The following is a 23,418-nucleotide window of genomic DNA, read 5'->3' on the forward strand; positions in this document are numbered from 1 at the left end:
TCTTCTAAATATCCCTACCAACTTTTTCCTTCACTTCTTCTATTACTGAGAGAGGTGTATTAAAATCTCCCACTGTTGTGGTGGATAGAACATGTCTCCTTGTAGATCTGTCAGTTTTTCCTTTATATATTTTTTATGGTAAAAGAGATTTTTAAAAATAAATTCATTTTCTCTCTTTCCACCTTAAGTATCATGACCAGAATCAGTTTCTGTATGATAATCTTATGATAACTAAGTTTGTTTCTTATCTTCAAATTTACTTATTTTATGGTAAAGATTACAAAAACTACAATATCTTGAAAGGCATGTTCCTTGGTCAGTCTTTCTGAAAGCTAACTTATGTTCTAAGTTGCAGTTTTGTAAAACTAGTCCCTTAAAAAGGAAAATACTGAAGTTATCAATTGTTTGTTATTCTTAAAATACTTCATCCATTAAAAAAGAAAAGGGTTATTAACAGGTATCAAGCTCTCAAAGGACTCTCAACAATTTTTACTGCTACTACTACTTACTGTGTACCAGGCACTGTGTTTTCAACCATTCAAGAGATTTATGAAGTTGGTATTATTATCTCTATAGTTTTTACAGAGGCAATAAACAGGAAGGTAACAGAAATCTGAGGTCTGCTACTAATCACCACCAAATGTAAAACGAATGCTGTCATCAACAGAGATCCTTTTCACCAAAACTGAGTATCTCTTTCAGTGTGAGCACCCCACACAGAAGAACAGTTTCATTCAAGTACCTTGTACTTCTGTCTCAATTCTTCTGTGTCTTCTTTTTCCACTTCTAGGACACGGCGCCGTTCGGTAGCATCTTCAGCATAATCAAGCTTAATAAAAAATAGATATAATTAGGCTTAATTCCTAAAGTACCCCCAATTAGCTATAAACAGTTATTTGCATAACCACAGTATTGTATGAAAATAAAAAACTTCGCAATTTGCTCAGCTACCTCTTGCTTTATTGTCACCCCATAGAGAAAACAGCATGCAAAATGGTTCATTAATCCTTTCATGGTGGTGGTTCCCAACAGGCACATTTGTTGATGATAACAGAATTCACTTCAATGTTCAATGCCAAAGAATTAAGAGTAAATGGAGAAAATATTTTAAGCAATGAAAAGAAAGTATCACAGATGACAGCTGTACACATCTCTACAGGGACAAAGCTTCTACCACAGTAAATATTTTAAGAATTGAGCAACACTGCCTACTGAAATGAGCACCTGGGTCTGGACTCCAGTCTGATCTTGCCTTGTGGCATAACCCTGGGGAAACCACTCACCTTCTTTATGCCCCTGTTAAAAGAGGGGCATTATTGGGGCCGGCCCAGTGGCACAGCGGTTAAGTGCGCACGTTCTGATTCGGTGGCCCAGGGTTTGCCGGTTCGGATCCCGGGTGCGGACATGGCACTGTTTGGCAAGCCATGCTGTGGTAGGCATCCCACATATAAAGTGGAGGAAGATGGGCATGGACGTTAGCTCAGGGCCAGTCTCCCTCAGCAAAAAAAGAGGAGGATTGGTGGCAGATGTTAGCTCAGGGCTAATTTTCCTCACAAAAAAAAAAAAAAAAGAGAGGGGCATTATTTGCCTACCTACCTGCCTCAAAGGGAGCACTAAATGAGATTGTAAAATATATTTTTAAATTTCCAAAGAAAAATATTAAAACTACATTCTATCTAATAAAGTGTATTTTGCCTTTGCATCTGAATTGGGAATTAATATCAATTTAAGTATTTCATAAAATAAATGAGCTAATGAGATCAATTTACCTCCATTTCCATGCGACCCATGCCCATGACATCATACTTGACAACAATCGGAATGGGATCTGTTCTTCCTGTAACAGGAACACATAATCAAGGTAAGATGCAAAGCTAAGCCAACAGCTCACTTTACACACTGGGTTTGGGTGGTTAGAGATCTTGCCTTGGAGTGCAGAGACCAGAAAGCTACAGTGAACCAAACACAAGCCATTCTCACAGCTTACAACCAAACCTACCTCTCCCAGTTTAAGCCCACTAACTACCTTGGTTGAACTTCCAGTTGGGAATAATTCCAGATTACTATGGCAAAACTAAATAAATAAGTAATGCAAAGCACTTCTAAGCAATGGCACCAGGAAGTTTAAAATCAAAAACTTTAGAAATGACTTCTTAAAAAGACCCCCAAATAACTTTCCATCAAGAATCACTTAACTCTTACTGTCCACTGACATCCTCCCACACACACTTTTAAAATTGGTAATAATTATCTCAACTGACATGCTTAAATTGAGAAAGCACAGTTTCAAAATTATGATACAGAAAAACTGTATAATTGCAACTCAGTATGCTTAATACTTTGTTTTCAAAAGAGGCTAAATAGGGCTGAGAAAAATTAAGTAAAAAGCAACAGTTAGTTGCCCTTAGGGGACAAAGAATCGTTTCATTTTTAAACTGGTGCTCTGGGGTCTCGTTTTCCAGAGTGGATTTAACACTGGCTGTGGCAACTGGTAAGCTGTGAAAAGGACTGGTTGCGAAGAAAATTGACTTTAAACTAATTGATCTATGCTGGAGATTTTTTTAAATGTATTTTAATCCACTCATAACCAGCCAAACAAAGCAAAATGGGGCAGACAAGCACTTTACTACCACAGCTGTTTTACATCACAACTTGCGCTGTTTATTGTGATGTAAGCCCACTGAAAGAGGACTTACCTTATCCGCTGTACACCTTTAGTGAAAAAACACAATGTTTACTTCCCTCATCACTTCACTCAGGCTGGTGTAAACAATTGTTTTTTGTTTTGTTTTATTATACACACATATATATTATACCTTTGGGCTAAAAGTTGAGTTTTGTCAGACTAAATCTGAAGTATTACCAAAACCAAATTTAAAAAAAAATAAAATGCCATGATCATGACTACGTTTGGTCCTGGAGGGAAAAAAAGGAAACTGTTTTCAAAGTGATCAGCAACCACTTGTATCCATTTGCTCTATATTTGTGGGATTAATTTTTGTCTTTAAAAAGTAATGAAAAGCAAATTCAGACGTTTAACTACTTATCATCAATATTCCACTATCATTTTTAAACAATAAATAAGGAGATAATTAGGAATAATTATCATAGCGAAAAAAATGTTTAAGTACATAAAGAACATCTCATGCCAGAAAAAAAGGGAAAAAAGTTCAAAAATACAGCCTTCTTTTACATACTATCAAAGACTGCCAGTTCAACAAAATGAAAATGCATTACTACCTTATGCCCAATGGTATAATAAATAAGCAGTGACTGCAATCTTTAGCAAAAGGACCAAATTAAAGACAGGTTATAAAAATGACTTCCTAGGTGCAATATCACTTTCATAACGTCTCAATCAGGGATTTACTGGTAAAAACAAATGGTCCAATGAAAGAATTGAAATGTCAAAGAAATTCACTTTTTTGTTTGTTTTTGGTATCTTTTTTGGTCTGTCAAAATTGGTTTTGAAAGAATCAAGAAAGTTTTGGTACAAATTCATTACCTCTGTAAACCCCTGTTTACAAACTCTGCATTAGTACTTTTGCCTTCTAAGGCAGTCAAAGTTTGTTTTAATTTATTTATAAATTGCAGTAGCAAGTGCTAGTGCCCATTACATTGTGGGGAAATCAAGTTTTTGACAGTATTAAAATTTAGTGTTTTATCTGATTTTTTTTTTTTTTGGCAGTTCTAACACAAACAGATACATCCCTTCTTAACATTACCCTTTAATGAACAAGGATCAGACAAGTTGCATAAGGAAAGGAAAGGAAAATGAAAAAGACCAAGCAGAAGGATGAAGGCTACAACAGAGAAAGTAAGCCTAACATATTGGTGCACTGATGACAAAAGGAGTAATTCAGTCTGAAAATAAAAAATTACCACTGCTAAGTTTACCATCACCACAACAAGTCCAGGATCATAACGCTGTAAAAAAGAAACACCATTTGTTAGGCAGAAACCATTAGGATAGGAAATAGGCCTTCTAGCAGGCAGGCGGGATGGGTAAAGTAACAATTGGGCTTTGTCCCTCCCCCAATTTCAGCTGGGGACAGAGGAAGGACACTTTGTGCTACAGCAGTTGTTTTCATACTGGCTGTGAGATTTCTGTACTGCTACTTGAGAACATGAACAATCTCTTCTAAAATAACGCAGTGGGTGGGGGCAGGTGTTAGTTTAGAGAAAGAACTAGCTCTAGCTTCCAAACTCTCATTTAACTTTTCATTCTGGGAAATCAGTATTGAGGACCCAAGGTGGGACTTTTCCTTAAAGAAATAATATCAAAGACAGTCAGATCAAATGGACAGTGATGAAGTCATTTGCTTTACTAAAAGAACCCTAAGAGGATTTGGGGAGATGGGAGAGGATCATCAAGACCTTGCTAAAAAAATATAATAAGTAAAAGGTCTGGAAAGTAACTTTAGATCTTCAGCGCTTGGAAAACTTATGTGCAACTGAGATTTGTTACGAATAAATAAAACTCTTGAAGTAGCTTTTCCTAGAATTTTGTTTCCTTTTAATGAAGTCTCCCCTGGACCAAAAACATCGTTCTTTCTGCACACAACAAAGTCAAGCTTTGAAGGAGACCAGAAACTCCAGAGAAAGAGGCATCAAAAGGGCTGTCACATTTACATTTAGTCCCCTCAGAGGTAACTCATAGAAAACAATGAATCTGGTTTTAAAAACAATCGGAAGGTGATATTACTGCCCAGGTCAAACAGTAATTTCTTTCCATTTTTAAAGAGGCTCCAGACCGAGGAAAAATCCCAGTAGGAAAAGACACTGAACAATACACACAGGAGGGGGTTGCAGTATTTCAAAAAAAGCAAAACAAAACCCCTCAATTTATTCATTTGTGATCACTGATAAATCCTATTATAAAGAACATTACTGTGGAATACGTGAATAACAACACGTAGTGATGAATTTTTAAAAGACAGGTAGCAACAGAATGTTTGCTAATATGATAGTCTCTAGAACATTCAACTTTTTAAAAAATAAATTGAACTAAACCCAGGTTCCCTATTTCTTGCTTTCTTTTAAACGGGGCAAATATTTCTTAAAATCTATTAAATTAAGAACATTTTGTTGTTTATTTCACTCAAAGGAGGTAACTTCAACCAGAACACTAAATACTTTCCTTAGAAGAAATTGCCCTCCTCAGCCAAAGATCTATAGATACTACGACTGTGATCTGGCCAACTGGAGAAGGGAAAGAAACAATACCAAATTGAAAATGTGCCAATACCAGTGTATTTACGTAATGGAAAAAAAACTGATACTCATATTTTCTAAGTCAAAACTTTAAATATACATACAAATATCAAATCATTATGTTGTACAACTAAAACTAATCTAAGTTGTATGTCAATTACACTTCAATAAAAATTTTTTAAAATGAGAGAAAAAAATGGTAAATGATATTTCTAATATTAACCAAAAGAATTGTACTTTCTATATTTTAAAAGGTAGTTTTACTTGTATAGTGACAAAAGTGCTAAAATGTTCACATATACATCTCTTGTAAGATGTTAAGGTATTATGACTTACTATAAGTGAAGAGAGAAGGAGGCCAAATACAAAAATCCATTGACTGCCTACAGCTCTGTTTCTGAGAACAATCCCTCATGAGTCAGTTTTGATTTTAAAACAGTTAAGGATACATCAATCCATAAAACTGGCCCAAAGAATTGGACTGTAGAGAAATATTCCTTTTTTTTTTTTTTTGAGAAACACTATTTTTAAAGACACAAACTACGGGAGCAGAACAATTGAGAGGAAGCTATTAAAGGACAACCATAATTTGGTATCAGCCACACCCCAGAAACAGAAGACACATGCCTTTCCTGTACAAATAAGTTAGAAATGATGAAGCTTCTGAAGTGATTAAAACTCTGGTTGGACAGTCAACAGATGTAAGAACACACAATTTATGCCTGCTGTCTCTCCCCTTATTGAGATTCATTCAGCAACAAATATTTATTGAGTTGTTACTACATACCAGGCACTGCTGAAGGCACTGGGCATATGGCACTGTTCAAAACAAAGTCCTACACCCCATGAATTACCTATAACTAGGCAAAATAATCTTACCAATTTAAACTTCTGGCATGGGCGGAGGCGGGGGGGGCCCACACAGAACATTGATGGAGCCAATGTATATATGGTTCAAAAAGCTTAAAAACGTCTGAAGCTGTCTTTTAAAAACATTTAAAATAGTTTTTAAAGACTGATCCTGATAAAGCATAAGTAAATATTAGAGCCATTAAAAAGTCACAAATCTACGTCCAAAAGGCCACTAAACTGATAAAGGCTAAGAACCTGACCTAACATCTTTAAATCTATTTCTTATTTAAGAACTCAAACGCATATGTGAAAATCAAGAATAATACAAAATTAGCATGGTGACTATTCTCTGATTTTCTAAACCATTCAAAACAGGACTCTATAGTTAGCTATGTTAGTGTGTTTAAATACAATTAAAACAGTGATTACATACAACTTTCAGAATCACTTATTGAGTAAAAAAATGGTACATTTACTTCCAAATCAAAGCTTCACTTTTGCAAATTTCTCACAGTAGCATAAAAACAATGATTACTTTCAGCATCATTTAGATATTTTTTCTTTCTAACTGTAACATGACATATGTTACTTGTCTGGAAACATTAAGCCCATTAATTATTCTCTATATAGAGTTTCAAAAGCTTAAAAAAAAAGACTTGCTACTCAAAACAGAATTCAAGTTCTTCAGTACAACAAAAACTAACTATATTTTTGTTATAGCCTGTTTAGTGATCTACATAACAACCAGATTAATTTGATTTTCAAATACAAGTGTCTTCTAAGGGCACAGAAGTTTAACTGTGACCTAAAGGAATCTCCATATCTCCATCTTTCCAAAGTACCAGAACTGGTTTTCTAGGACAAAATTGTTCAATTTTAATCATATAACAAGTATACTAATAAACAGGGACAGAGATGGGGCTTTTTTAAAAAGGCTTTAGTAAAAGTGTTAGAGAATCAGAACGTTAAGCCTGGAAAGAATATCTCATCCAGGGATAACATGAGATACACAAGTCCTCAGGAGAGGTAATAAAGGGAATTCAGGAGGTACTTTCAATTAAACAGAAAAAAGTCACCCAAAGGAAATCACACTTTTACTCCAGATAAGACTGTTTAGCTAAAATAATAACAACTCACTGAAGGCTGTCTCATGCTAACCATGATGCTACGATAAGATCAATTTATTTTTTAAATGGGAAAACCAATTTAATAAATACAGCATCAGGGTAAAATAATCTAAACTATGAGGCTTAGGAGGAGAGGGAAAAAACAAAAGAGTTAAAAAACACAGTTGGGGAATACGTTCGTGCCTAGTTTTACTTATGTTTGTATCCTGAATAACTGACATGGTATCTGGGAAAGAGTGGCATTTAATTAGAAAGCATTTGTTGACTCAAGAGAATGAACATGTTCATAGTGGATCTCAAACTTGCTCAAGTGTAAATGTTTAGTCATCATGGTGCTTTCTGCTTAACGCCACAAGATACTGATGGTTTAACTGTCTTCTAATCAAGGAATTATTTTATCAATAGAACATATGGCTATATTATACAAGTCTCCAAATCAAAAAGTATGTAAGCTATTATAAAGATATATTTGAATTTTGCATTACTGTTCATTAGAGGTTTGTTCAATTTGTTTTATCTATCATCACTTATTAGCAGTCAAAAGGAAGCAAGCATCAAATATTTAACGGTATTAGATAGACTTAATGATCTCTAAGCTTTACTTCAATTCTTAAGTTTGAAGAGTAGAAACTATGTGAGTAGAAAATGTTTGGGGAGTTATGTAGATAGTAGCCAGTCCTATGCTATTGTAATAATCCAACAATCCTGGGGCCAGCCCCGTGGCCGAGTGGTTGGGTTTGTGCACTCAGCATCGGCGGCCCAGGGTTTTGCTGGTTTGGATCCTGGGCGCAGACATGGCATGACTCATCAAGCCATGCTGAGGCGGCGTCCCACATGCCACAACTAGAAGGACCCACAACTAAAAAACATACAACTATGTTCCGGCGGCTTTGGGGAGAAAAAGGAAAAAAATAAAATCTTAAAAAAAAAACCCAACAATCCAATATCTTTAATTAGAGTTGTATACTCTTACTATTTATTGGTTAAGTTTTCCACAACTACACTGAGAATTTTTTACTATTCCAGGATCACTCTACAACCCAAAAAGACTTTCCAGCCTCATTTAAACTGCTCCTCATTTACACTCCACATTAACCCCTTACCCAAGTCATCTTTAATTATTTTCTTTCTATACTTTTCTAGGTAGTCCCTAAAAGAGTTGGCTACAAATCTCAGTTCTCCAATAAGAGATAATTTCTAAACATTTGTGTCACTTTTGACAATCAGAGCCTGAGTCTCAGCAGCCTCCCCTGCAAAATGGAGATATTATCCTCACTTTCAGGACTGGCATGCAGATCAAAAGAGATAACAAACAGAAGATGCTTTGTAAACCATAAATTTTAACTATAGATGGGACACTGTTAAACTCTAACCCAGTCATCTCCTTAAGGCTTCAGCAAATAAAAAAATCAATTCATCTTTCCTTTCATTCCCAAATTGGCACTTCCAAAACTAAATATCTTAAAATGAAACTCTAAAACAGAAGCTGTGATAAATTCTAATGTTTTACATACAGTTTGGTGATAGTGAAACAACCCTATTTACATACGGAGAAAATTATTATCCAGACCAATAACCGAAGTATTATCCAAAAATCATACCCATCTATCATTCCATTAACAAAATGAGTGACTATTGTGTTTGAAAAGCAACGTTACACAAATATTAAATCCAAGCCAAAAGAATCAAGTATAATGTAGCAAGACCTTCTTCAAATTAAACACATAGTACAAATCACCTGAGAAAATAAATTTAGCCTAGCAAAACAGAATTAAACACTGTCAAAATGCTTACTATTTCACTATTGCCATCACCTGAAAGAAGACACTAGCACCTATGTCTGTGTACTGAATAGCAAGATATTAATCCATGGTGTGTCAAATTTCTAACAGATGAAGTCCATGCAGAAGGTGAGAGTAAATTCAGAAAGTCAAGAAAGGGCCGGCCCAGTGGTGCAGCGCTTAAGTGCGCATGTTCCACTTCTCAGTGGCCCGGGGTTCGCCAGTTCGGATCCCGGGTGTGGACATGGCACCGCTTGGCAAAAGCTGTGCTGTGGTAGGTGTCCCACATATAAAATAGAGGAAGATGGGCACGGATGTTAGCTCAGCGCAGTCTTCCTCAGAAAAATGAGAAGGATTGGCAGTAGTTAGCTCAGGGCTAATCTTCCTCAAAAAAAAAAAAAAGTCAAGAAGACTGAAACTACTCAAAATCCCTTTTATTTCCTTTGGAGTCTCTGCTAAGAGCCCAGAGATCTCAGGGCTCTAGAAATTTTCTAGTTCTAAAGTCTATGATTCCACATAGCTTTGAAAGCATTTTTGTCTCCTCTTAGTTCTTATTTATTGAATACTGGTTAACCAGTGAATTTTTATCTTTTCAACTACTATTTCCACCTGATTGGACCACTCTACTTACAAAGAAATCACTATCACTATATATGCTACATTGCTCACTTAAAAAGTTTCTTGGACACTCTACTTTATTAAGAAACAAACTAGTTTCTACATAAACCAGTTTCATTTTAGTCATGCAAATTACCCTGGGGAAAGAAGGCCATAAGTAATAAGGTAGAAAACAATGTAAACCAGGCTAACGCTATGAAGAAAAATAAATAGCATTATACCAGTTCAGACCAAAAATCACTAATAACACATTTTGGATGAGTAAAAGAACCAACTGTCTACCCTATTTGCTATAATGAAGGTAATTTTCTTAGAAGCCTATTTTATTCGTATTGTCCAGAACAAATTACTTGGGGAGTTTGTTTAAAATATAATTTCCTGAGCCAGACCCAGTGTCCTAGTGGCTAAGTTCAGCATGCCCTGCTTGAGTGGCCTGGGTTCAGCTCCTGGGCACGGACCTACACCACTTGTCAGTGGCCATGCTGTCACAGCAGCTCACATACCCAAAAAAAGAGGAAGATTGGCAACAGATGTTAGCTCAGGGCAAATCTTCCTCAGCAAAAAAAAAAGTAACTTCCTGAACCCCACTCCAAACCTGCTGAGTTGTGCTGGCTGGGAATCTACATTTTTAACAAGCACCCAGGGTGAGTCTGCTGCTAACTAAACTTTGAGAACCATAAGTCTAGTGGAAAAAGCACTGGAGTAGAGGTCAGAAAACTAGTGCTATAAACATAGCTCCTATCCTTAATGACGTGACCATGGACAAACGCTTAAGTTTCTCAATCTATTAAGCAGCATTATCTCCCACTCTACATACTGGAGAGGAAAATGAGACACTATACAAGTATAAAACTTATACTCCATCGTGTTTAATTCCCAAAACAATCCCCAAATTTTTTTAAAATATGAGTATACTGAGGGTATAGGCAAGGTCACACTGCTTACTAGTTTCAAAGCTCAAATCTAAACCCAGGTCAAATTTCAAACGTGGTAACCTGTGGGTCAAATACAGGCCTTGCATATGCTTGTTTATCCCAGATTATTTTAAACTTCAAGCCAACATTTATCAATTAGGAAATTTCATCAAAATATCTGGATTTCTGGTTTCTTTTTAAAAATTCAGAAGCTCTGGCAACATGTGAGACTATATTCCTACACGGCAACAATGAGCAGGAGCTGCCTGAGTGGTGGTTACTCCTCTCTAGACATGGCCCAGCTCACACGACTTCCTACAGTCTCACACTCGGTGGGCTTCAATTGTGTATGTTACCGCCTGGCCCCAACGGGCACCTGAGCTTGCGCCTGCTACTCCAGAGCCTATGTTCTTTGCTCCCTCCTCCTGAGCTCCCACTGGATTTTCTTTCTAACTCTTATTTGGTAGCTGTCTACTTCACAGGTTTGGAAAGACTCAGTGAGAGCAGACTGAATTTAAAACTAATAAGCCACATTTATACACAAAAGATAACATTATTTTGTTTGTTCTCTTTTCTAAATGTATAATCCCATTATTTCAAATTTTGGTAGCCATTTTAAATTAGTATTTCCTTTTTTAGCTTTTTTCTTTAATAAAATATTTCTTATAAAACACACTTTTTACTTTGTGTTTTTATCATGTTCACATTTGGTCCCACTTTAAAATACAAATGTTTGGGGCCGGCTCCGTGGCTGAGTGGTTAAGTTTGTGCGCTCCACTGCGGCGGCCCAGGGTTCGGATCCTGGGCACGGACATGGCACCGCTCGTCAGGCCACGTTGAGGTGGCGTCCCACATCCCACAACTAGAAGGACCTGCAACTAAGATATACAACTGCACACAGGGGGGGTTTGGGGAGATAAGGCAGGGAAAAAAAAAAAAGATTTAAAAAAAAATTTAAAAAAAATACAAATGTTTCTTATGGAAGAATGAGGAGATGCCATATAACTGCAACAAGTATAGTTAGGTAGATGTGATGCAGTTGCTTGCTTCCTTATTCTCACAACCTGAGATTTGTCACTTGTTAAATCATTCAAGAAATAAGGTGAAATTCTAAGTTGTTCAATTCTCTATTAAGCCCCCACTGTACCTTTAACTTCACAATTATGGCATCATTACACTGCATTACAGTTATTTGTTACATGTCTCCCCATTAGACACGAATATTGGAGGGCAGAGACTGTATCTTATCCGTCCTTGAACTCTTAAGACTTAAGGATTCAATAAACATATGCAGAACAAAAAAACATATGAAAGGAAACCAAAAGAACACACAAAGGCGTAGCAATTATTATCATTTAAGAGTCTATAGTCTAATGAAGGTTAAGAGACAAATAAACACAAGTCATACAAGGTGGAATATTAAAAATGGCATAAGGGAGAAATATAAAGTATAAGAAAAGGGAGGAAATTAGGAGACAGAAGTTACACTATGCTCTTTTTCCCTAGAGATCAATTACCAATCATCCCTAAAATGTGGTCAAGGGTCTTAACCATTCAGTCTAGCCTCAAGCTTCTAGTAAATTTATATTAATGATGAAGAATACACATGACAACCTCAAGTGCCCTAAGAAAATATATTGCATTCAAAGCTATCTCCGATTTTTTTGGCCAGAATAACTACCATATATCTCAATTCTGTAGTACATGTATTTCTCACCACCATATCTCTACAGAAGACAGAAGTGAGACACCACATAGAGTTTAGGTCTATTACAGCATACTGATTAAAAGCATAGGTTTTGGGGGCCAGCCCAGTGGCGCAGCGGTTAAGTGCACACATTCTGCTTCAGCGGCCCGGGGGTCGCTGGTTCAGATCCCGGGTACGGACATGGCACCACTTGGCAAGCCACGCTGTGGTAGGCATCCCGAATATAAAGTAGAGGAAGACAAGCACGGATGTTAGCTCAGGGCCAATCTTGCTCAGTAAAAAGAGGAGGATTGGCAGCAGATGTTAGCTCAGAGCTAATTTTCCTCAAAAAAAAAAAAAGGCAGGGGGGTCAGCCCCGTGGCCACTTGGTTATGTTTGCACACTCCGCTTCAGTGGCCCAAGGTTTGGATCCTGGGCGCAGACATGGCACTGCTCGTTAGGCCATGTTGAGGTGGCGTCCCAGATGCCACAACTAGAAGGACCCACAACTAAAATATACAACTATGTACTGGGGGGATTTGGGGAGAAAAAGAAAAAAATAAGATTGGCAACAGTTGTTAGCTCAGGTGCCACTCTTTTAAAAAAATTTAAAAAAGCATAGGTTTTGGAACCATGATTCTACCACTTACATACTATAAGATCTTGGGCAAACTATTGCTCAGATAGTCAGTTTCCTCATCTGTAAAATAGGAATACCTACCTCAAAGAGGATTTAAATTAGAAAATACATGTGCAAGCATTCAGTAGACACTTAAATGCTAGCTATTATAAAGGATTAACATAAACCCAGTGAACAAAAGCCTTGCTAGTCAGACAGGTGCGTGAAGTGACTATACACTTTGCCTCACAGTTTATCATCCTTCATATCTATATCTTCCTTTCCATTTCCATTGCTCTGTTCTAAGCCCTTATCAACTCAGACCCAGACAACTTCCTACATGGTTTTCCAAATTCATCTCCAGATATCTTTGATCAGACTAGTATTTAACTTCCACCACAAATGTCCTGGATGGTATAATGGAAAGAACAATAGACCACAAATCAGAATTTGAGATTGGGTTTCAGCACTATCACTAAGACATTTGGGAACTCTATACCTAAATTTCTTCACCTGTAAAATGAATTTTAGATTAGAGTATCTTAATATCCCTTTTTGCTATAAAAGTCTGTACCTCTCCTCTGACCAGAAACTGCTTTTGGGGGCCAGCCTCATAGCCTAGTAGTTAAGTTTGGCACACTCTGCTTTGGTGGCCAGGGTTTGGGTTCAGTTCCCAGGTGGCAGACTTACACCACTCGTCAGTGGCCATGCCGTGGTGGTGACCCACATACAAAATAGAGGAAGATGGCAACAGATGTTAGCTCAGTGTGAATCTTCCTCAGCAAAAACAAAATAAAACAAATCTCCCCTGCCTTTGACTTACAAAATAAAGTTCCAAAGTGAAGCAGCATTAAAGCCTTTTATATCTAATGTGGTAGTTAAGAGCACAAATTTTGGAGTCAGAAAGACAAAGGTTTAAATGCTGATATTGTCGTTTACACGTTGCTTATTCTTGAGCCTAAACTTCTCTTAAACTTGAGCTTAAACTTCTCTAAGCCTCAGTTCCTTCTGCAAAATGGGAATAACAGTAATTAACTCACAGATTTGCTCTAAGAATTAAATGAGATATTTGTTAAGTACTTAGCACATAATAAACACTCAGTAAGAATTAGATTTGTGCCTACTCGAACCAATTACCCATTACTGCCTTCTAGTTACAGTTTCTAAACTGCTCCTGGAGACCTAGAACTCTGCTTCAACCAAACCAACTGTGTTTTTTCCCCCTCTATCTTTTCTTAGTAAAAAAGGTACTAGAGGGCCGGCCCTGTGGCCGAGTGGTTAAGTTCGTGTGCTCCGCTTCAGTGGCCCAGGGTTTCACTGGTTCGGATCCTGGGGGACATGGCACTGCTCATCAGGCCACGCTGAGGCAACATCCCACATGCCACAACTAAAAGGACCCACAACTAAAATATACAACTATGTACTGGGGGGATTTGGGGAGAAAAAGCAGAAAAAAAAAAAAGAAGATTGGCAACAGTTGTTAGCTCAGGCGCCAATGTTTAAAAAAAAAAAAAGGTAGTAGAATGATAAAAATCACCTTCTATACTTCTCTGTTCTAAATCTCCATGTGAAAAATTTGTCATTTTCTTTTCTGGTTATTTTGCCTTGACCTTAACAAATATTTAATGCCTTCTGATGTATCCTTTAAATGTGATGATCTCTATACTGAGCAACAAGTAGTTTAAAGAGCCTCTGAATTCACCATTTCCCCTTCTACTCTCTCCCAATCCCTTTCCCTTTCTAGTCTAGCCCTAAAACCTGGAGCTTTTACTACAGACTGCCCATTCTGACTAATTTTCTTTACTAACTGGGCTTCATCTCTTTTGTTTATATTAACTAAATTCCATTAAGAAGGACAGAGGTTCTAGAGAATTTGATACATGGATTACTAAAATTATGCTTGCCTTTAGCAACTGTATAAAGACTGCATGGCTCATTTAATTAGCAAGGAAGAGAAGCCATTACAGCTACAGGCTCCTTCAGCTAGACTAGCTCCAAGTATAACTAAGCCTTTCTGATGATTCATACCTTCACGATTTGGGGGAGCTACATGTCTGCTGTGCTCCCCCAACCTACTCTTAATTTCAGTTATCAGCTTTTTCTAAGAATGGAAGAGGTACAAATGAAGAAACACTGATTTCAAAGTCAGTCTTATGTTTGAATGGTAGACTCAGTAGCTGTATAACCTTTCCAAAACCGTTTTTTCATTTATAAAATGAGCATACGAATACCTATTTTATTAAGCGGGACATGCAAAACAGTTACATTCTAGATCACTGTTTGGCACATAATACCTACTGAGAAGTGTTATTTCCTTTTCCCAAAGGAAAACAAATTTCAAAGGGAAATTAAGGTAGAAGGACAACAACTTAGCTTTTGCAAAGATCCTATTCAGAAAAATTTTTTCTATTATTATAATATTAAAGGAAAGCTATTTTTTCCTCAACCAAATAATGATTTTTCCTAGGATGTTAGTGAAGTTTTAAAGATCAACATTCTAATTTAACAATAAAGTCTAAATTGTAACATTAAATATTTCTATTCTATTGCACTGAATTCAAGTCTAGTTTTCCTTCAGTCATAAAATGTAGTATAAACACTGTTGGGGCTTAGCTAATGCAGGCCTTATCCAACTAGATTCACCACTTATTTGCTAACTGAAACTAGAGTGGGAGGAGGGACAGATACATAAAACAAAATAAACACCGAACTCTACTCTGCTTTGATTCTGACTAAAGTCTTTTTCAAAATAATTATTTTTATACAAACATATATATATATATATATATATATTTTTTTTTTTTTTTGCTGAGGAAGATTCACCCTGAACTAACACCCATTGCCAACCTTCCTCTTTTTGTTATGTGAGCTGCTGCCACAGCATGGCCACACTGACAGATGATTGGTACAGTCTGCGCTAGGGAACTGAACCCAGGCTGCCAAAGCAGAGCATGCCAAGCTTAACCACTAGACCACCAGGGCTAGCCCTTTATATTTTTTAATAGTAATCCAAGTATATCATATCAAATTAAAGTACAGTAAGGGGGCCAGCTCGTTGGCACAGTGGTTAAGTGCACACGTTCCACTTCAGCAGCCCAGGGATTGCTGGTTCAGATCCCGGGTGCAGACACAGCACTGCTTGGCAAGCCATGCTGTGGTAGGCGTTCCACATAGTAAGTAGAGGAAGATGGGCACAGATGTTAGCTCAGGGCCACTCTTCCTCAGCAAAAAAAGAGGAGGATTGGCAGCAGAAGTTAGCTCAGGTCTAATCTTTCTTAAAAAAAAAAAAAATTAGAGTAAAAAGCAACTCAAGTTTCCCTTCAGAGTTTGCCTTTAAAAAGATTTCTCTCTGCATAGTCAAGCAAATATAAATATAAATATACAAGCATATCCCAGAGAACATACCCATATAAGGCTTCACAGTGGAATGCCTCAGTTCATCTCTCTCAACACATCATTTTTCAGCCAATGATTTTATATAATAAAATGCTTATGTTTCAATCTCAAAAATCTAATTCAATATTTTTAAGAAAAAAATATGTGAGAAATCTGGAGATACATTTCACATAAAACTAGAACTCTGGGAAAGCTACTTAAGTATCAACAAAAGGGAAAGGGCACGTTACTACATAGAAAGCAACTGTTTGTTAACAATATTAATTATTTGGTAATCAAGAAGTATTGAAGTATTTTATATCCTAATAATATTTTTTAAATTCATAAATAGCTATGTTTCAGAAATGGGCTAGGGGTTGGGAATGACGTATAACATTTAAAATAATGGTAAATAGGTTCCCAAGTAGGGTTTTCACACAGAAGGTCTGATTTTCAGAAACAAAATACTACTTTTAACCAAGAGATGTATATCTATTTATCTGTCTTTATATATGTATATCTATATAATTTAACACTAGGGGCCGGCCTGGTGACACATAGCGGTTAAGTTCCCACATTCAGCTTCGGCCGCCCTGTGGTTCACTGGTTCAGATCCCAGATGCGGACATGGCACCTGCGCAAGCCATGCTGTGGCAGGCATCCCACATATAAGGTAGAGGAAGATGGGCATGGATGTTAGCTCAGGGCCAGTCTTCCTCGGCAAAAAGAGGAGGATTGGCAGTAGATGTTAGCTCAGGGCTGATCTTCCTCAAAAAAAAAAAAATAATAATAATTTAACACAAATAGTAGTTTACTACACACTGTTCTGCACCTTGCTTTCTTACTCAATGAATCATGGAAATTGTTCTATAAATACTGAGTACATACTAAACTATCTCAATCCTTTCAAAGCTGTATGGTTTTCCTTTATACCATTTTAGTATTCTATTTCTTCTAATCTAAAATGCCATTAACCATAAAACAGATTATTTTAGGTGCCACTAAGAAAAAAATTAAAGGGGCTGGCCCTGTGGCCGAATGGTTAAGTTCTTGTGCTCGGCTTCGGTGGCCCAGGATTTCGCTGGTCCAGATCCTGGGCGAGGACATGGCACCGATCGTTAGGCCATGCTGAGGCGGCATCCCACATGCCACAACTGGAAGGACCCACAACTAAAATATACAACTATGTTCTGGGGGGCTTTGGGGAGAAAAAGCAGGAAAAAAAAAAGATTTGCAACAATTGTTAGCTCAGGTGCCAATCTTTAAAAAAAAACAAAACAAACAAAAAGAAATAAATTAAAAAGTTGCCAATTATAACTATAATGCCATTAATAAGATACATCTGATTTTACCTTTACTAAAATATGAAAAATGTCTTAGAATCAGTGAAATATGGTGAACTGTTTCCAATCTTTTGTTATCACAGTGATATAACAAATAACCTCAATCATACATTATTTTGTGCATTTCAAGAATAAGTTAAGGATAATTAGAAACAGAATTGTTGGATCCAAGGACACATACATTTTAATCTTCAAGTAATCCATATTGTTCTCCGTAGTGGTTTACCAATTTATCTTCTCACTAGCTATTATGTATGTACCTATTTTCCCAAAATCTGACCAAACTAATTTTGTTTTTAACCTCTTCCAATCCAACAAGTGAAAAATAGTATCTCACTGTTTAATATGCATCTCTCTATTACGAGAAGGATTAAGAATATTTTCATATGCTTAAAGGTCATTTCCATTATTTTTCTGTAAACAGTGTTCATATCATTTCCCCTTTTCTATTTAGGTTGTGCATCTTTTAGACACTGATAAATAACATGAAGGAAATTTGTCCTTTGCCTGTAACGAGATATTGCAAATATTTCCCCCAGTGTGTTATTTGTTTTTTGTTTGTTTATTTAATTATGATGAAATACAGGCAAATTTATCTTTTCAATGGTTTCTGGCTTTCAGGTTAAACTTAGACAAGTCTTCCTCATTCTATCTCATTGTTCATCCAAATGATTTTATGATTTCATTTTCTTACATTTTCAATATTTTATTCATCCGGAATACATTTTGGGGTAAGGTATGACAGTGAGGATCCAACTTTTTTCTAAGTTGCTATCCAGTTGTTCCAACATCACCGTTCAGTGATGGAGGCTCTTTTTAGATGCTGTGAGTTAGGCTCAGAAGTGGCAATAATTAATGTGCTCAGAATTAGTGAAACAAACACCAAAATTAGGGGTTTAGGGACCCTAAAATGTACACAGCAGTAAAAGCACGGATCCGGAGGTCAGATATCTAGTACATATTAACTTCTACTGCTATAAATTCTGGGCAAGAAAAAGTAGTAAGACAGGAGCTTCTTTATGATTTTTATGACATTTAGGTTTCGGATGAAGATCTAAAGATGGATTATCTCCAATTCATTTAAAATACCTAAATATACACTATACAATAGAGGTGTTAATAGCAATAAGCATTTATATAATGTTTTACAGTTTTCATAAAGCGACTTCACTTAATTTATTTCATCCTCATAACCACTCAGTGGGAAGACAGACAAGAGATTTTTCTTTCTGTTTTTCTTTTGTTGAGTAAGATTAACCCTGAGGTAACATCTGCTGCCAATCCTCCTCTTTTTGCTGAGGAAGACTGGCCCTGAGCTAACATCCATGCCTATCTTCCTCTACTTTAGACATGGGACACCCACCACAGCATGGCTTACTGAGCGGTGCCATGTCCACACCTGGTATCCAAACCAGCAAACCCTGGGCTGGTGAAGCAGAACATGTGCACTTAACTGCTGTGCCACCGGGCCATCCCCCAGACAAGAGATTTTAATTCTCATTTATTGCTGAGAAAAATAATTCAGTGATGGTAACTTGTCCTTTTGCTTAAAGTAAGTGGCAGAGCCAAACTCAAACCTAGATCCTATGTTTCTAAATGATGCTTACACTGCCTTCATACCCTACACCCAGTACTTTTATATAAAAATAAATGAGGACAATAGAAAGGATCAGTGAAACAAAGAGCTGGTTCTTTGAGAAGATAAATACAATTGACAAACCCCTAGCCAGTCTTACAAAGAAAAAGAGAGAGAAACCTCAAATAAACAAAATCAGAAATGAAAGAGGAGAAATAACAACAGACTCCACAGAAATACAACGGATTATAAGAGAATACTACAAAAAACTATATGCCAACAAAATGGATAACCTAGAGGAAATGGATAAATTCTTAGACTCTTACAATCTCTTAAAGCTAAGTCAAGAAGAAGCAAAGAGTCTGAACAGACCAATCACAAGGAAGGAGATTGAAACAGCAATCAAAAGCATCCCAAAGAATAAAACCACAGGACCAGACGGCTTTCCTGGGGAATTCTACCAAACTTTCAAAGAGGATTTAACACCCATACTTTTCAAGCTATTCCAAAAAATTAGGGAGGATGGAACACTTCCTAACACATTCTACGAGGCCAACATCATGCTGACACCAAAGCCTGACAAGGACAGCACGAAAAAGAACTACAGGCCAATACTGCTGATGAACATAGATGTAAAAATTCTCAACAAGATTTTGGCAACTTGAATTCAGCAATACATCAAAAGGATCATACGTCATGACCAAGTGGGATTCATACCAGGGACACAGGGATGGTTCAACATCTGCAAATCAATCAACATGATACACCACATCAACAAACCGAGGAATAAAAACCACATGATCATCTCAATAGATGCAGAGAAAGCATTTGACAAGATCCAACAGCCATTTATGATAAAAACTCTGAACAAAATGGGCATAGAAGGAAATTATCTCAACATAATAAAGGCCATATATGACAAACCCACAGCCAACATCATACTCAATGGGCAAAAACTGAGCGCCATCCCCCTGAGAACAGAAACGAGGCAAGGATGCCCTCTATCACCACTCTTATTTAACATGGTACTGGAGGAGGTCCTGGCCAGAGCAATCAGGCAAGAGAAAGGAATAAAAGGAATCCAAACAGGGAGGGAAGAAGTGAAACTCTCACTGTTTGCAGACGACATGATCTTATACATAGAAAACCCCAAAGAATCCATTGGAAAACTTTTAGAAATAATCAACAACTACAGCAAAGTTGCAGGGTATAAAATCAACTTACATAAATCAGTAGCATTTCTATACTCTAATAACAAACGAACAGGAAAAGAACTCAAGAACACAATACCATTCACAATTCCAACAAAAAGAATAAAATACCTTGGGGTGAATTTAACTAAGGAAGTGAAAGACCTATACAATGAAAACTACAAGGCTTTCCCGAAAGAAATGGATGATGACATAAAGAGATGGAAAGACATTCCATGCACATGTATTGGAAGAATAAACATATTTAAAATGTCCATACTACCTAAAGCAATCTACAGATTCAACGCAATCCCAATCAGAATCCCAATGACATTCTTTACAGAATTAGAACACAGAATCCTAAAATTCATATGGGGCAACAAAAGACCCTGAATTGCTAAAGCAATCCTGAGAAAAAAGAACAAAGCTGGAGGCATCATAATCCCTGACTTTAAAACATACTACAAAGCTACAGTAATCAAAACAGCATGCTACTGGTACAAAAAGAGGTGCACAGATCAATGGAACAGAATTGAAAGCCCAGAAATAAAACCACACATCTATGGACAGCCAATCTTCGACAAAGGAGCTGAGGGCATACAATGGAGAAAAGAAAGCGTTTTCAGTAAGTGGTGCTGGGAAAACTGGAAAGCCACATGTAAAAGAATGAAAATTGACCATTCTTTTTCACCATTCACCAAAATAAACTCAAAATGGATCAAAGACCTAAAGGTAAGACCTGAAACCATAAGGCTTCTAGAAGAAAACATAGGCAGTACACTCTTTGACATCAGTATTAAAAGGATCTTTTCAGACACCATGTCTTCTCAGACAAGGGAAACAATAGAAAGAATAAACAAATGGGATTTCATCAGACTAAAGAGCTTCTTCAAGGCAAGAGAAAACAGGATTGAAACAAAAAGACAACCCACTAACTGGGAAAAAATATTTGCAAGTCATATATCTGACAAAGAGTTAATCTCCATAATATATAAAGAACTCACACAACTCAACAACAAAAACTCAAACCACCCAATCAAAAAATGGGCAGGAGACATAAACAGACATTTCTCCAAAGAAGATATATGGATGGCCAATAGGCACATGAAAACATGTTCATCATCACTGATCATCAGGGAAATGCACATCAAAACTACACTAAGGTACCACCTTACACCTATTAGAATGGCAAAAATAACCAAAACAAAAAGTAACAAGTGTTGGAGAGGTTGTGGAGAAAAAGGATCCCTCATACACTGCTGGTGGGAATGCAAACTGGTGCAGTCACTATGGAAAACAGTATGGAGATTTCTCAAAAAATTAAAAATAGAAATACCATAAGACCCAGCCATCCCACTACTGGGTATCTATCCAAAGAGCTTGAAGTCACCAATTCCAAAAGTCCCATGTACCCCTATGTTCACTGCAGAATTATTTACAATAGCCAAGACGTAGAAACAACCTAAGTGCCCAGCAACTGATGGCTGGATAAAGAAGATATGGTATATATACACAATGGAATACTACTCAGCCATAAAAAAGAATAAAATCGTCCCATTCACAACAAAATGGATGGACCTTGAGGGAATTATGTTAAGTGAAGTAAGCCAGATACAGAAGGACAATCTCTGTATGACTCCACTCATATGAGGAATTTAAACATGGGGACAAAGTGAACAGAATAGTGGCTACCACGGGAAAGGGGGGTGGGCACAAAGGGTGAAGGGGTACACCGACAACACAGCTGACAAACAGTAATGTATAACTGAAATTTCACAAGATTGTAAACTATCAAACTCAATAAAAATTAGCTTTAAAAAAATAAATGAGAATACCTACTCTCAAGGAACGTGAAGCCATTTGTCAGTTAAATATTCAGATTGATCACATACTTAATTTTAAGCATGGAAGGAATATACAAAAGTATAAAAAATGGTCCTTGGCCTCAAGAAAGCTTCAAAGGTCTACAGTAGTTAAAAAACCAAGACTTGGGGGATTGGAAAATAAACCTGAAGTGCAGGAATGGTGTCTTATCTACTTTGCCCATGGCTTATGCTATTTCCAGCCAGTATAACTAGAATAGATTATTAGCTTACTAAATATTTGTTGGTTTCTATTACTGACTGAACCTTCTAACCAGGATGAGATGTGAAATAACATCAAACCCCATTCATTTTTCTCAGGGGCTGAACTTTTGTTTGTTACCAAAAACCCAGCCAAATCATCAAATAGCTCTTAGACAATGTAACGAAGGAAGTTCAGGCGCCATTTCTGGGTTACATCTACTGACTAAACATATTTTACAGCAAAATAAAGATTCGGAGCTACATTTCATTCCATTTCAAAGCTGTTAGAAGGGTATAAAACAATTCAAGAACCAAATGCAGTCCAACTGCCACAAAATACAACTATCATTCACTGTTGCTTTATTCCAAATTAAACATATCCTCTGCCTCCACAGTAAGCAATTGTCCATAATATTTCTCATCAACAGGCCTTTCTTTGTGTTGTTTCCTTCAGATACCCTGTCAACATCTTTTCTACAGGTCTTTTTTTTTTTAAATACTAATAATCATTTATCTGCTACACACAATAAAAGCTCTTATTTTAACTTTTGAAATATTTTAATAAATACTAAGAGAGAACAAAAGGCAAATAAGAGAAATTCAAATATACAAATAAACCCACCTTACAAAGTACAAGTTTCTATCCTGCCACGGACAGTTTCATTCCAGAGTCAGCATGCCCTATTCCCCCACCTACCCAGTAACAAGATATCTGCACCGGAACCCCAAGGACTGGCAGTCTTTGTAAAAAGCTCGCATGGGCCAAAATAATTTTTAAACATTAACAAGAAATCCCAAAGAGATCAGGTTTAAATTTTAGTGGATGGTTATGTGCTAAAGACGTTACAGCCTTAAAATCAAATAAAAAGGAAAAGTGAAAGTTGACAATAAACTAGTAAATACAAAAAACTTACAAAGCTGTGAGCCTAGAAATTACATGCAGTAACTAGTTTATGCAATACTAAGGAGGTATTATTATTTTCACTAAGCAATAGGGCTTTCTTCAGTGGTTATTTATAGCAAAGGTCTGGTACAATGAAAAAACCTGAGGGCCAG

At 36.8% G+C, this 23,418-nt stretch overlaps 1 protein-coding gene across 14 annotated transcripts in view; it reads right to left on the reverse strand.

The window, feature by feature from the left end:
• The window catches only part of GPATCH8 (G-patch domain containing 8), a 102,228-nt gene that overhangs the window by 44,159 nt on the left and 34,651 nt on the right, over positions 1-23,418 (reverse strand). For 8 of the 14 annotated variants that reach the window (XM_014849368.3, XM_070483352.1, XM_070483362.1 and 5 more), the window contains 2 exons: positions 1,770-1,837; positions 743-829 (listed from right to left, as the gene is read on the reverse strand). In XM_014849368.3, coding sequence (XP_014704854.1) covers positions 743-829; positions 1,770-1,837 — 155 coding nt within the window. Of the gene's footprint in view, positions 1-742; positions 830-1,769; positions 1,838-3,882; positions 3,928-23,418 lie in introns of all 14 variants that reach the window. The other 6 variants (XM_070483360.1, XM_070483357.1, XM_044746174.2 and 3 more) reach the window with 1 other exon arrangement.

The sequence above is a fragment of the Equus asinus genome, chromosome 13 (genome assembly GCF_041296235.1).
Source record: "Equus asinus isolate D_3611 breed Donkey chromosome 13, EquAss-T2T_v2, whole genome shotgun sequence".
In the NCBI taxonomy this organism is placed as follows: domain Eukaryota; kingdom Metazoa; phylum Chordata; class Mammalia; order Perissodactyla; family Equidae; genus Equus; species Equus asinus.